Raw genomic sequence first — 13,693 nt, forward strand, 5'->3', positions numbered from 1 at the left:
AGTCTAGGAGGTTTCTGGAATGCAGAGAGGATAACTTCCTGATGCAGCTGGTCAGAGAGCCCACGAGAGGAACTGCCCCGCTAGACCTGCTGTTCACAAACAGAGAAGGTCTGGTGGGAGACGTGGAGGTCGGGGGCTGTCTTGGACAGAGTGACCATGAGATGGTAGAGTTCTCAATTCTTGGTGGAGCCAGGAGGAAGAACAGCAAAACTGCTACCTTGGACTTCCGGAGGGCGGACTTTGAATTGTTTAGAAGACTAGTAGGGGGAGTCCTCTGGGATTCAGTCTTAGAGGGTAAAGGGGTCCAAGACAACTGGTTGCTCTTCAAGAAGGTAGTCTTACAGGCGCAGGAGCGGGCTGTCCCCCTGAGCTGCAAGATGAGCCGGCGGGGAAGGAGACCGGCGTGGATGAATAGGGAGCTATTCTTGAGGCTCCAGGAGAAAAAGAGAATCTACCGCCTGTGGAAGAAGGGACGGGCGACTCAGAAAGAGTACAGAGAAGTTGTTAAGATGTGCAGGGAGAAAATCAGAAAGGCAAAAGCCCAGCTCGAACTCAACCTGGCCGCTGGGATAAAAAGAAACAAGAAATCCTTTTACAAATATATCAACAGTAAGAGGAGGACTAAGGAGAATCTCCATTCCTTACTGGATGAGGCTGGGAATGTGACTACTGACAATAAGGAAAAGGCAGAGGTCCTGAATGCCTTCTTTACGTCTGTCTTTAAAGGTTATCCTGAGTATCCTCAGGATACTCCACTTTTTGACCTGGTAGTCTCGGCTGGGGAGCAGACTAAACCACCCACGATTCAGAAGGAAACAGTCAGAGACCTGCTACTGCAACTGGACTGTCACAGATTCTCTTGAGGGAGATCACGCGGCAAGTGCGGGATGAACGGGGGATCAGGCCTAGCCAGCATGGGTTCCCGAAGGGCAGGTCCTGCTTGACCAACCTGATCTCCTTCTATGATCTAGTGACCCGCCTGGTGGATGAGGGACAGGCTGTTGATGTGGTCTACCTAGACTTCAGCGAGGCCTTTGACACTGTCTCCCACAGCATTCTCCTGCAGAAGCTGGCAGCCCGAGGCTTGGATGGGTACGCTCTTGGCTGGGTAAGGAGCTGGCTGGAGCGCCGGGCCCAGAGAGTGGTGGTCAATGGAACTAAATCCCGCTGGCGACCGGTCACGAGCTGTGTTCCCCAGGGGTCGGTGCTGGAGCCTGTCCTCTTCGAGATCTTTCTTGATGACCTGGATGAAGGCATCGAGTGCACCCTCAGTAAATTCGCAGATGACACCAAGTTGGCTGGAAGTGTGGATCTGCCTGGGGGTGGCGAGACCATTCAGATGGATCTGGACAGGCTGGAGGGCTGGGCTGAGGCCAACGGGATGAGGTTCAACGAGACCAAATGCCAGGTCCTACACTTCGGCTACAACAACCCCAGGCAACGCTACATGCTTGGGGCGGAGTGGCTGGAGGACTGCATAGAGGAAATGGACCTGGGGGTGTTGGTTGACGCTCGGCTAAACATGAGCCAGCAGTGTGCCCAGGTGGCCAAGAAGGCCAATGGGATCCTGGCTTGCATCAGAAGTAATGTGACCAGCAGGAGTAGGGAAGTAATTGTTCCCCTGTACTCAGCTCTGGTGAGGCCGCACCTCGAGTACTGTGGCCAGTTTTGGGCCCCTCACTGCAAGAAAGACATTGAGGCCCTGGAGCGTGTTCAAAGAAGGGCAACAAAACTGGTGAGGGGTCTGGAGCACAGGCCTGATGAGGAGCGGCTGAGGGAGCTGGGATTGTTCAGTCTGGAGAAGAGGAGGCTCAGGTGAAAAGTTATTGCTCTCTATAGCTACCTGAAGGGAGGTGGTAGGAGCTGGGGGTCGGCCTCTTCTCCCGTATAACCAGTGATAGGACTAGAGGGAATGGTTTCAAGCTGCGCCAGGGAAGATTCAGGCTGGATATTAGGAAATACTACTTCTCTGAAAGGGTGGTCAGGCGCTCGAATGGGCTGCCCAGGGAGGTGGTGGAATCCCCTTCCCTGGAGGTGTTCAAGGAACGTTTGGATGTTGCGTTGAGGGATATGGTTTAGCGAGAACCATTGGTGATAGGTGGATGGTTGGACTGGATGATCTGTAGGTCTTTTCCAACCTTAGTGTTTCTGTGATTCTGTGATTCTGTGAGATGTGGTTTTGGTGAGTTATGAGGTGTGGGGAGTTCTGGGAGAGCTGTGGGATTTGGGGTCATTTGTGGGTTTTCAAATGGAGAGGCTCAGGGTCCTGCCCCACCTCTTCTCCTCACCCTGAGCAGGAAATGCATTAATCAACCATATGAAATCCATATGGGGGCAGCACTCTCCCATGGGTATGGAGGAAGCTGTGGGGCCTCACCTCATAACCCCATGACACCACATCGTACCCCATAACCACATCAGGCCATGTTCCTGCCCCACAGCCCCGTGATTCCATATTCAGCTTCGTGGCTCTGTGCCCCACAGCCACACAGCCTTCCCTTCCTCCATCCTCATCCTCATCGCTTTGGGAATGCTACGAGCCCATATCCTGCCCATAATCCCATATCCTGACCCATAACAGGAAATCTTACCCCATGTCCTGCCCCATGGATCCATATCCTGCTCCATAGCTTTATGTCCCACAGCCCTGGAACCTTCCTCCTGCTGCACTCATACTCATGTCTTTGGGACTACGAGGACCATATATACCTTCCCGCAGCCCCATATCACATTTCACAGCCCCATAACTCTCCCTCTTGCCCCATATCATGCCCCATAGCTCCACATCCAACCCCATATCCTCATTTCCAGTCCCATATCCCCAGAAATTGACACACCATCCCACAGTCTGATCTGTGCCCCCTATCCTTGCCTCATAGCCCACGGACTCCATACTCCAACCCATAGCTCTGGTATCATCCCTTACCCCTCCTATAGCCCCGGTTTGATATCTTGTCCCATTCCAGTATGACCCCATAGCCTGCCCTACAGCTCTGTGCCCTTTGTCCCACAGCCTTCCTCTCGCCATGCTCGTCTTAGCCATCCACGTGCTGACCTTCGCTGTGGGTTTTCCTGCCAACATCTTCACCCTCCTCACCCTCCTCATCAAAATCCGATGCCACCGTCCTCATCCCCACCTCACCGCTGCCGACCTCCTCCTCCTCCACCTCACCACCGCCGACCTCCTTGTCCTCCTCTTCCTCCCATTCAAGATGGCCGAAGAGGCAGCCATGATGGCGTGGCCCTTCCCCAGAGTGCTCTGCCCCATTGCAAACTTCTGCTTCTACTCCAGCATCTACCTCAGCACTCTCTTTATAGCTGCCCTCAGTGTGGAGCGCTACTTTGGGGTCGTGTTCCCACACCGCTACAACCGGCGCCGGAGGTTATGGCGGATGATGGCCGCCAGCGCCGTCCTTTGGGTGATGGCATTGTCCCTTTGTTCCTTCGTCTTTGTAGCGGAGCATCACAGAGAGTTTGGGGTCAATGGCTCTGAGGCTGATGGGGAAGGTGGTTTAGGCTTCAATGGGAAAAAGACCTGGGGATCGGTGATGGACAACCCCAATCACGTTGACCACGTTGGGCTGAAGACGGACAACTCCCATTGTTCCGGGACCAGTCGGTCTGACCTTGGGGGATTTGAGTTAACCAAACCTAACGGCATTGACACCGACGTCCCCAGTACTTCTACTGCTGACATCACCACTCCCAGTGGCTCCAAGGTCCCCAGTCTCAACATCTACAGGATCTCCAGCCCCAAGGCTGACCGCAACATCTCCACCCTCCAATTCTCTGCCTGCACAACCCCAAAAACTCCCCACATCCCCACCACAACCTCATGGAACTCTCAGAATGCCTCTGAGACTCAACCCCACAAGGTCTACCACTGCTACGATGACTTCTCCCCAACCCAGCTGCGCTTTGTTCTCCCGCTGCGCCTTGTGCTCTTCCTCGTCCTCTTCCTCCTCCCCTTTGCCATCACCATGTTCTGCTATGTCCACATCATCCGTGCCCTCCTCACTCGACCCCACATCCCACTGCAGAAGAAGTACCGCACTGTGGGGCTGGCCGTGGCCACCATGGTCAACTTTGTCATCTGCTTTGGTCCCTACAACCTCTCGCATGTGGTGGGCTTTGTGCAGCAGCGCAGCCCCACATGGAGGACCTACGCTGTGCTCCTCACCACCCTCAGCCCCACGCTCGACCCCCTCATCTTCTATTTCTCCTCCAGTGCTGTGCGGAGGGCGGTCAGTGGGGTGGTGGGGGCGGTTTGTGGCACAATCCATGGGTTTTCGGGTTGGTGTGGGTGGGGGAGTGAGGGGGGGAGTGGAGGAGAGTGAGCCCCAACCAGGAGGAGGTTCTGGGGTAAATGAGGTTGTTGTGATTGGAGTGGGTTTAATGGGGTAGGAGGTCAGAAATGGGGATGGGTGTGTTGTTTTTGTGGTAAGAGTGGTTCCGTGGATGTGTCCAATGTTTGTGGGTCAACCAACACTTGGTCGCTGTTGGGTTGTCCTACTGAGTTAGAGTCAATAAAGACCCGTGGATGTGGTCAGTGTGGTCAATGAGGTCACATAGATCAGTGTGGTCAATGCAGAACCCTGAGTGTGACGTAATGTTTTCCCCAATGTCCACTGGTGTTGGGGTCAATGTGGACTATTGACCCAACTTTGCTTTACGCCCAGTGCCCCCAATTCCTTCAGTGTCCCCCATGTCTGCAATGCCCTCAATATCCAGCAATGTCCCCAGTTCCTCCAGTGACTCCAATATCCCCAGTGCCCCCTATGTGCACGGCTGAGCAGGAGGAAAGAGCATCCCTCTACACTCCAGAGATCAGTTCACCCATCAGCTGCCTCCCAGACAACACATCTGGCCGTGGTCTCCAGGAGGCTGAAAGTTCTTCCCAAAAAGAATGCAGCTTCCCGGGCGAGTGCCCACCCCAAAACTCATCCATGCAGGTCTTCCCCAGGAGGGAGTGCCTGAGCCTGCACTCAGGTCCTTGCCAAGGGCAAGGCAGTCAGTTGCACGCCTCCAGACTGCCTTCAGACAGAAGAAAAGAAAGGTGTCTGTCGCAGGGGACTCCTTCTGATGGGAAAAAAGGCTCTGACTCATCGGCCAGTCCCTACCTGTAGGGAAAGTGTGCTGCCTTCCTTGTTGCCAGCTCAGGACATCAGCAGGAGACTCCCTGCTCTGGTTCACCCCTCTGGTTGTTCTCCCTCACTGATGGCTCAAGCTGGCAGTGATGAAGTCACTGAGAGAAGCTTGAGGGCCCTGCAAAGGCACTGGGTTGCTCACTGGGTGCAGTGGGAGTGCATGTGGCGTTCTCCTCTGTCCGCTCAGTAGCTGTGAAGGATACTGAGAGGTCAGGGAAACACATCTGATAAATATGTGGCTGAATGGTTGGTGCCACAGCAGAAGTTTTGCTTCTTCTTTTTCTGACCAGAGGGCACTGTACTCTGTGCTGTGCTGATGGTTGCAGGTGGATCCCACCTGTCTGAAAGGGAGAAGAGGACCTCAGACCAGGAGCTGGCTTGTTTCCCTGAGAGGGCTTCAAACTGGCAGGCCTTTGGGGACAGCGTGAGATATGCAGGGGTGACAGCCTGTATGGGGCACCACAACTGGGGCATGTGTGCACGGCTCTGGGTGTCAGCCATTGGGTGCCCTCAGTACCACCATCTCTTGGGGACCACAAATTCCACATCAGGAGGTGATGTAACAGAGTAACGTCCACAAGAGGAAGTGACAGTGGCTCTGAGGCTGCTTCCTGCCCCCACTGCAGTCCCAAAGCTGTTCCTGCCTCACGGCACCAATGGTGCTGGCCCTCATCCTGGGTGATTGCCAATGGGGACGTGGTGCCACGGGGGTTGGTGGCCCTATGTGCGATCAGAACCGTGTCCCTTGCAGGTTGGTGGCTGGTGGCAGCGAGCAGGGCCTGGCAGCATGAGTGTGGTGATAGGGGGTTTATGGTGAGAGAGGGAGGGGAGCGTGGTCAGGGGGCCATCAGAGGGCACAGGAGGGTGTGCAGGGACAAGGCTGACTGCTGTCCCCTGTCCTCGTGCCCCGACCCTCCCTGTCGCTGCACCCCAGCCAGGGGGGTCCCTTGGGGACACTGTCACCCTGCGCTGCCACCTGCCGAAGCCGGCTGCATGGGTTGAGCTTTACCAGGATGGACTAGGGAGTCAGTGTGTGAGGGCCGCCTGCACTGCCCGTTCAGTAAGGCAGCAGTGGGAGTGGAGGTCTTGTGTCAGCATGGGTGAGTGCTCCTGTCTTTTTTTCAGGTGACTTGCTCTCCTGTTGACAGGCCCTGACGCCACCATTTCAAACATGGTGCTCACCAGGAAACGTGCTTCCCACGCAAAGACTGTGGCAACCCAGATAGAGGGTCTGCTCAGTAATGTTCAGGTCGCTGGCTGCTGGGAGTGCCTCAGCCTGCTGCTGCCAGGGGAGGATGGGAAGGATGCCACTTGCGTGCGGTGTGAGCAGCTGGCCGAGCTGCTCAACCTGGTGGTGGAGCTGAGGGAGGAGGTAGGTAGACTGCGGACCATCAGAGAGTGCGAGCGGGAGATTGACTGGTGGAGTGACTCTGTGCGAGAAAGGCGCAGAGATTGCACTTCCCAGACTGAGGGAGTAATGGACCCTCTCTCTCTCCATAGTCAAACAGGGAGAGACAGCTAGAGAGGAGAGGAGGAATGGCAGCAGGTCTCAGCCCAGCGTCGCAGGCAACCCCCATCCCGACCTCCCTCGGTTCCCTGGTCCCTCTCAGTAACAGGTATGAAGCCCTGTAACAACCAGAGGGAGTGGTGAGTGATGATGACGTGGGAGCACTGCCGCCAAGCTTGCCCAAGGTGAGGCGGTCAGCTCCACGTTTGAAGACTGCCTCCTCCAAGAAAGAAAGGAGGGTGCTAGTTGTAGGCGACTCTCTTCTGAGAGGAACAGAGGGTCCAATATGTCGGCCTGACCCTACCCACAGGGAGGTGTGCTGCCTTCCTGCGGCCCGGCTCAGGGATATTTCTAGAAAACTCCCCAGCCTTATCCGCCCCTCTGATTATTGCCCTTTATTGATAGTTCAGGCCGGCAGCGATGGGATGGCTGATAGAAGCCTGAGGATTATAAAAAATGATTTTAGGAGACTGGGGAAGTTAGTTGGTGGAGCGGGCATACAAGTAGTGTTTGCCAGTATTCCCTTGGTGGCAGGGACAAACACTGAGATGACCAGGAAAAGCCATGTAATAAATGCATGGCTGAGAGCATTTGCTGAGGTGCAAGTGCAAAAATTTTGGATTCTTTGATCACGGGGCAGTCTACTCGGCACTTGGACTGAGGTGTGCTGATGGGAATTGCCTGTCTCCAAAGGAAAACAGATACTTGCCCAGGAGCTGACAAGACTTGTAGAGAGGGCTTTAAACTAGATAGGAAGGGGGCAGGGGATAAAGCCAGGCCTACTAGAGATCAGCCTGGGGAAGTGGTATTGGGATTAGGTGAGAGGCGAGGGGCTCAGCTGAGCTGCGTCTACACTAATGCACGCAGCATGGGCAGCAAGCAAGAAGAGTTGGAAGCCATTGTGCAGCAGGCAAACGATGACCTAGTTGCCATAACGGAAACGTGGTGGGATTGCTCCCATGACTGGAGCGCTGCAATGGATGGCTACAGACTCTTCAGGAAGGATAGGCAAGGAAGGAGGGGTGGCAGTGTGGCTCTCTGCATTAGGGATTGCTTTTATGCTACTGAGATTGTGACTGGGGACGATAACGTTGAATCCCTATGGGTAAAGATCAGGGGAAGGGCTGACAAGGCAGACATCCTGGTGGGCGTCTGCTATAGACCTCCAAACCAGGATGAGAGACAGGCGAGCTATTCTATAAGCAGCTGGCACGAGCTGCACAGTCGCCAGCCCTTGTCCTCATGGGGGACTTCAACTTCCCTGACATATGCTGGGAGCACAGCACAGCACAGAAGAAGCAGTCTAGGAGGTTTCTGGAATGCAGAGAGGATAACTTCCTGATGCAGCTGGTCAGAGAGCCTACGAGAGGAGCTGCCCCGCTAGACCTGCTGTTCACAAACAGAGAAGGTCTGGTGGGAGACGTGGAGGTCGGGGGCTGTCTTGGACAGAGTGACCATGAGATGGTAGAGTTCTCAATTCTTGGTGGAGCCAGGAGGAAGAACAGCAAAACTGCTACCTTGGACTTCCGGAGGGCGGACTTTGAATTGTTTAGAAGACTAGTAGGGGGAGTCCTCTGGGATTCAGTCTTAGAGGGTAAAGGGGTCCAAGAGAGCCGGTTGCTCTTCAAGAAGGTAGTCTTACAGGCGCAGGAGCGGGCTGTCCCCCTGAGCTGCAAGATGAGCCGGCGGGGAAGGAGACCGGCGTGGATGAATAGGGAGCTATTCTTGAGGCTCCAGGAGAAAAAGAGAATCTACCGCCTGTGGAAGAAGGGACGGGCGACTCAGAAAGAGTACAGAGAAGTTGTTAAGATGTGCAGGGAGAAAATCAGAAAGGCAAAAGCCCAGCTCGAACTCAACCTGGCCGCTGGGATAAAAAGAAACAAGAAATCCTTTTACAAATATATCAACAGTAAGAGGAGGACTAAGGAGAATCTCCATTCCTTACTGGATGAGGCTGGGAATGTGACTACTGACAATAAGGAAAAGGCAGAGGTCCTGAATGCCTTCTTTACGTCTGTCTTTAAAGGTTATCCTGAGTATCCTCAGGATACTCCACTTTTTGACCTGGTAGTCTCGGCTGGGGAGCAGACTAAACCACCCACGATTCAGAAGGAAACAGTCAGAGACCTGCTACTGCAACTGGACTGTCACAGATTCTCTTGAGGGAGATCACGCGGCAAGTGCGGGATGAACGGGGGATCAGGCCTAGCCAGCATGGGTTCCCGAAGGGCAGGTCCTGCTTGACCAACCTGATCTCCTTCTATGATCTAGTGACCCGCCTGGTGGATGAGGGACAGGCTGTTGATGTGGTCTACCTAGACTTCAGCGAGGCCTTTGACACTGTCTCCCACAGTATTCTCCTGCAGAAGCTGGCAGCCCGAGGCTTGGATGGGTACGCTCTTGGCTGGGTAAGGAGCTGGCTGGAGCGCCGGGCCCAGAGAGTGGTGGTCAATGGAACTAAATCCCGCTGGCGACCGGTCACGAGCTGTGTTCCCCAGGGGTCGGTGCTGGAGCCTGTCCTCTTCGAGATCTTTCTTGATGACCTGGATGAAGGCATCGAGTGCACCCTCAGTAAATTCGCAGATGACACCAAGTTGGCTGGAAGTGTGGATCTGCCTGGGGGTGGCGAGACCATTCAGATGGATCTGGACAGGCTGGAGGGCTGGGCTGAGGCCAACGGGATGAGGTTCAACGAGACCAAATGCCAGGTCCTACACTTCGGCTACAACAACCCCAGGCAACGCTACATGCTTGGGGCGGAGTGGCTGGAGGACTGCATAGAGGAAATGGACCTGGGGGTGTTGGTTGACGCTCGGCTAAACATGAGCCAGCAGTGTGCCCAGGTGGCCAAGAAGGCCAATGGGATCCTGGCTTGCATCAGAAGTAATGTGACCAGCAGGAGTAGGGAAGTAATTGTTCCCCTGTACTCAGCTCTGGTGAGGCCGCACCTCGAGTACTGTGGCCAGTTTTGGGCCCCTCACTGCAAGAAAGACATTGAGGCCCTGGAGCGTGTTCAAAGAAGGGCAACAAAACTGGTGAGGGGTCTGGAGCACAGGCCTGATGAGGAGCGGCTGAGGGAGCTGGGATTGTTCAGTCTGGAGAAGAGGAGGCTCAGGTGAAAAGTTATTGCTCTCTATAGCTACCTGAAGGGAGGTGGTAGGAGCTGGGGGTCGGCCTCTTCTCCCGTATAACCGGTGATAGGACTAGAGGGAATGGTTTCAAGCTGCGCCAGGGAAGATTCAGGCTGGATATTAGGAAATACTACTTCTCTGAAAGGGTGGTCAGGCGCTCGAATGGGCTGCCCAGGGAGGTGGTGGAATCCCCTTCCCTGGAGGTGTTCAAGGAACGTTTGGATGTTGCGTTGAGGGATATGGTTTAGCGAGAACCATTGGTGATAGGTGGATGGTTGGACTGGATGATCTGTAGGTCTTTTCCAACCTTAGTGTTTCTGTGATTCTGTGATTCTGTGAGATGTGGTTTTGGTGAGTTATGAGGTGTGGGGAGTTCTGGGAGAGCTGTGGGATTTGGGGTCATTTGTGGGTTTTCAAATGGAGAGGCTCAGGGTCCTGCCCCACCTCTTCTCCTCACCCTGAGCAGGAAATGCATTAATCAACCATATGAAATCCATATGGGGGCAGCACTCTCCCATGGGTATGGAGGAAGCTGTGGGGCCTCACCTCATAACCCCATGACACCACATCGTACCCCATAACCACATCAGGCCATGTTCCTGCCCCACAGCCCCGTGATTCCATATTCAGCTTCGTGGCTCTGTGCCCCACAGCCACACAGCCTTCCCTTCCTCCATCCTCATCCTCATCGCTTTGGGAATGCTACGAGCCCATATCCTGCCCATAATCCCATATCCTGACCCATAACAGGAAATCTTACCCCATGTCCTGCCCCATGGATCCATATCCTGCTCCATAGCTTTATGTCCCACAGCCCTGGAACCTTCCTCCTGCTGCACTCATACTCATGTCTTTGGGACTACGAGGACCATATATACCTTCCCGCAGCCCCATATCACATTTCACAGCCCCATAACTCTCCCTCTTGCCCCATATCATGCCCCATAGCTCCACATCCAACCCCATATCCTCATTTCCAGTCCCATATCCCCAGAAATTGACACACCATCCCACAGTCTGATCTGTGCCCCCTATCCTTGCCTCATAGCCCACGGACTCCATACTCCAACCCATAGCTCTGGTATCATCCCTTACCCCTCCTATAGCCCCGGTTTGATACCATGTCCTATTCCAGTATGACCCCATGGCCTGCCCTACAGCTCTATGCTCTTTGTCCCACAGACTTCCTCTCGCCATGCTCGTCTTAGCCATCCACGTGCTGACCTTCGCTGTGGGTTTTCCTGCCAACATCTTCACCCTCCTCACCCTCCTCATCAAAATCCGATGCCACCGTCCTCATCCCCACCTCACCGCTGCCGACCTCCTCCTCCTCCACCTCACCACCGCCGACCTCCTTGTCCTCCTCTTCCTCCCATTCAAGATGGCCGAAGAGGCAGCCATGATGGCGTGGCCCTTCCCCAGAGTGCTCTGCCCCATTGCAAACTTCTGCTTCTACTCCAGCATCTACCTCAGCACTCTCTTTATAGCTGCCCTCAGTGTGGAGCGCTACTTTGGGGTCGTGTTCCCACACCGCTACAACCGGCGCCGGAGGTTATGGCGGACGATGGCCGCCAGCGCCGTCCTTTGGGTGATGGCATTGTCCCTTTGTTCCTTCGTCTTTGTAGCGGAGCATCACAGAGAGTTTGGGGTCAATGGCTCTGAGGCTGATGGGGAAGGTGGTTTAGGCTTCAATGGGAAAAAGACCTGGGGATCGGTGATGGACAACCCCAATCACGTTGACCACGTTGGGCTGAAGACGGACAACTCCCATTGTTCCGGGACCAGTCGGTCTGACCCTGGGGGATTTGAGTTAACCAAACCTAACGGCATTGACACCGACGTCCCCAGTACTTCTACTGCTGACATCACCACTCCCAGTGGCTCCAAGGTCCCCAGTCTCAACATCTACAGGATCTCCAGCCCCAAGGCCGACCGCAACATCTCCACCCTCCAATTCTCTGCCTGCACAACCCCAAAAACTCCCCACATCCCCACCACAACCTCATGGAACTCTCAGAATGCCTCTGAGACTCAACCCCACAAGGTCTACCACTGCTACGATGACTTCTCCCCAACCCAGCTGCGCTTTGTTCTCCCGCTGCGCCTTGTGCTCTTCCTCGTCCTCTTCCTCCTCCCCTTTGCCATCACCATGTTCTGCTATGTCCACATCATCCGTGCCCTCCTCACTCGACCCCACATCCCACTGCAGAAGAAGTACCGCACTGTGGGGCTGGCCGTGGCCACCATGGTCAACTTTGTCATCTGCTTTGGTCCCTACAACCTCTCGCATGTGGTGGGCTTTGTGCAGCAGCGCAGCCCCACATGGAGGACCTACGCTGTGCTCCTCACCACCCTCAGCCCCGCGCTCGACCCCTTCATCTTCTATTTCTCCTCCAGTGCTGTGCGGAGGGCGGTCAGTGGGGTGGTGGGGGCGGTTTGTGGCACAATCCATGGGTTTTCGGGTTGGTGTGGGTGGGGGAGTGAGGGGGGGAGTGGAGGAGAGTGAGCCCCAACCAGGAGGAGGTTCTGGGGTAAATGAGGTTGTTGTGATTGGAGTGGGTTTAATGGGGTAGGAGGTCAGAAATGGGGATGGGTGTATTGTTTTTGTGGTAAGAGTGGTTCCGTGGATGTGTCCAATGTTTGTGGGTCAACCAACACTTGGTCGCTGTTGGGTTGTCCTACTGAGTTAGAGTCAATAAAGACCCGTGGATGTGGTCAGTGTGGTCAATGAGGTCACATAGATCAGTGTGGTCAATGCAGAACCCTGAGTGTGACGTAATGTTTTCCCCAATGTCCACTGGTGTTGGGGTCAATGTGGACTATTGACCCAACTTTGCTTTACGCCCAGTGCCCCCAATTCCTTCAGTGTCCCCCATGTCTGCAATGCCCTCAATATCCAGCAATGTCCCCAGTTCCTCCAGTGACTCCAATATCCCCAGTGCCCCCTATGTGCACGGCTGAGCAGGAGGAAAGAGCATCCCTCTACACTCCAGAGATCAGTTCACCCATCAGCTGCCTCCCAGACAACACATCTGGCCGTGGTCTCCAGGAGGCTGAAAGTTCTTCCCAAAAAGAATGCAGCTTCCCGGGCGAGTGCCCACCCCAAAACTCATCCATGCAGGTCTTCCCCAGGAGGGAGTGCCTGAGCCTGCACTCAGGTCCTTGCCAAGGGCAAGGCAGTCAGTTGCACGCCTCCAGACTGCCTTCAGACAGAAGAAAAGAAAGGTGTCTGTCGCAGGGGACTCCTTCTGATGGGAAAAAAGGCTCTGACTCATCGGCCAGTCCCTACCTGTAGGGAAAGTGTGCTGCCTTCCTTGTTGCCAGCTCAGGACATCAGCAGGAGACTCCCTGCTCTGGTTCACCCCTCTGGTTGTTCTCCCTCACTGATGGCTCAAGCTGGCAGTGATGAAGTCACTGAGAGAAGCTTGAGGGCCCTGCAAAGGCACTGGGTTGCTCACTGGGTGCAGTGGGAGTGCATGTGGCGTTCTCCTCTGTCCGCTCAGTAGCTGTGAAGGATACTGAGAGGTCAGGGAAACACATCTGATAAATATGTGGCTGAATGGTTGGTGCCACAGCAGAAGTTTTGCTTCTTCTTTTTCTGACCAGAGGGCACTGTACTCTGTGCTGTGCTGATGGTTGCAGGTGGATCCCACCTGTCTGAAAGGGAGAAGAGGACCTCAGACCAGGAGCTGGCTTGTTTCCCTGAGAGGGCTTCAAACTGGCAGGCCTTTGGGGACAGCGTGAGATATGCAGGGGTGACAGCCTGTATGGGGCACCACAACTGGGGCATGTGTGCACGGCTCTGGGTGTCAGCCATTGGGTGCCCTCAGTACCACCATCTCTTGGGGACCACAAATTCCACATCAGGAGGTGATGTAACAGAGTAACGTCCACAAGAGGAAGTGACA

General features: G+C 54.8%; 2 protein-coding genes across 2 annotated transcripts; both read left to right on the top strand.

Annotated features, from left to right (window-relative positions):
* Positions 1-1,310: 1,310 nt before the first annotated feature.
* LOC149914150 (free fatty acid receptor 2-like) lies at positions 1,311-4,503 on the top strand. The gene has a single exon (XM_090127734.1). It carries the CDS (start codon positions 3,027-3,029, stop codon positions 4,335-4,337), a length of 1,311 nt encoding a protein of 436 aa, XP_089983860.1. The 5' UTR covers positions 1,311-3,026; the 3' UTR covers positions 4,338-4,503.
* Positions 4,504-9,920: 5,417 nt separating this feature from the next.
* Positions 9,921-12,804, top strand: LOC149914151 (free fatty acid receptor 2-like). Its single transcript, XM_090127733.1, has one exon. The coding sequence runs from the start codon at positions 10,930-10,932 to the stop codon at positions 12,289-12,291; it is 1,362 nt and encodes a 453-aa protein (XP_089983859.1). The 5' UTR covers positions 9,921-10,929; the 3' UTR covers positions 12,292-12,804.
* The last annotated feature ends 889 nt before the right edge of the window (positions 12,805-13,693 follow it).

This window comes from Phasianus colchicus, chromosome 31, assembly GCF_987193195.1.
Source record: "Phasianus colchicus chromosome 31, bPhaCol1.hap1.1, whole genome shotgun sequence".
NCBI classification, from domain to species: Eukaryota; Metazoa; Chordata; class Aves; order Galliformes; family Phasianidae; genus Phasianus; species Phasianus colchicus.

What these genes read in the sequence shown, in the direction of transcription:
- LOC149914150 (XM_090127734.1), top strand. Translation starts at nt 3,027, where the DNA reads ATGCTCGTCTTAGCCATCCACGTGCTGACCTTCGCTGTGGGTTTTCCT.
- LOC149914151 (XM_090127733.1), top strand. Translation starts at nt 10,930, where the DNA reads ATGGCCTGCCCTACAGCTCTATGCTCTTTGTCCCACAGACTTCCTCTC.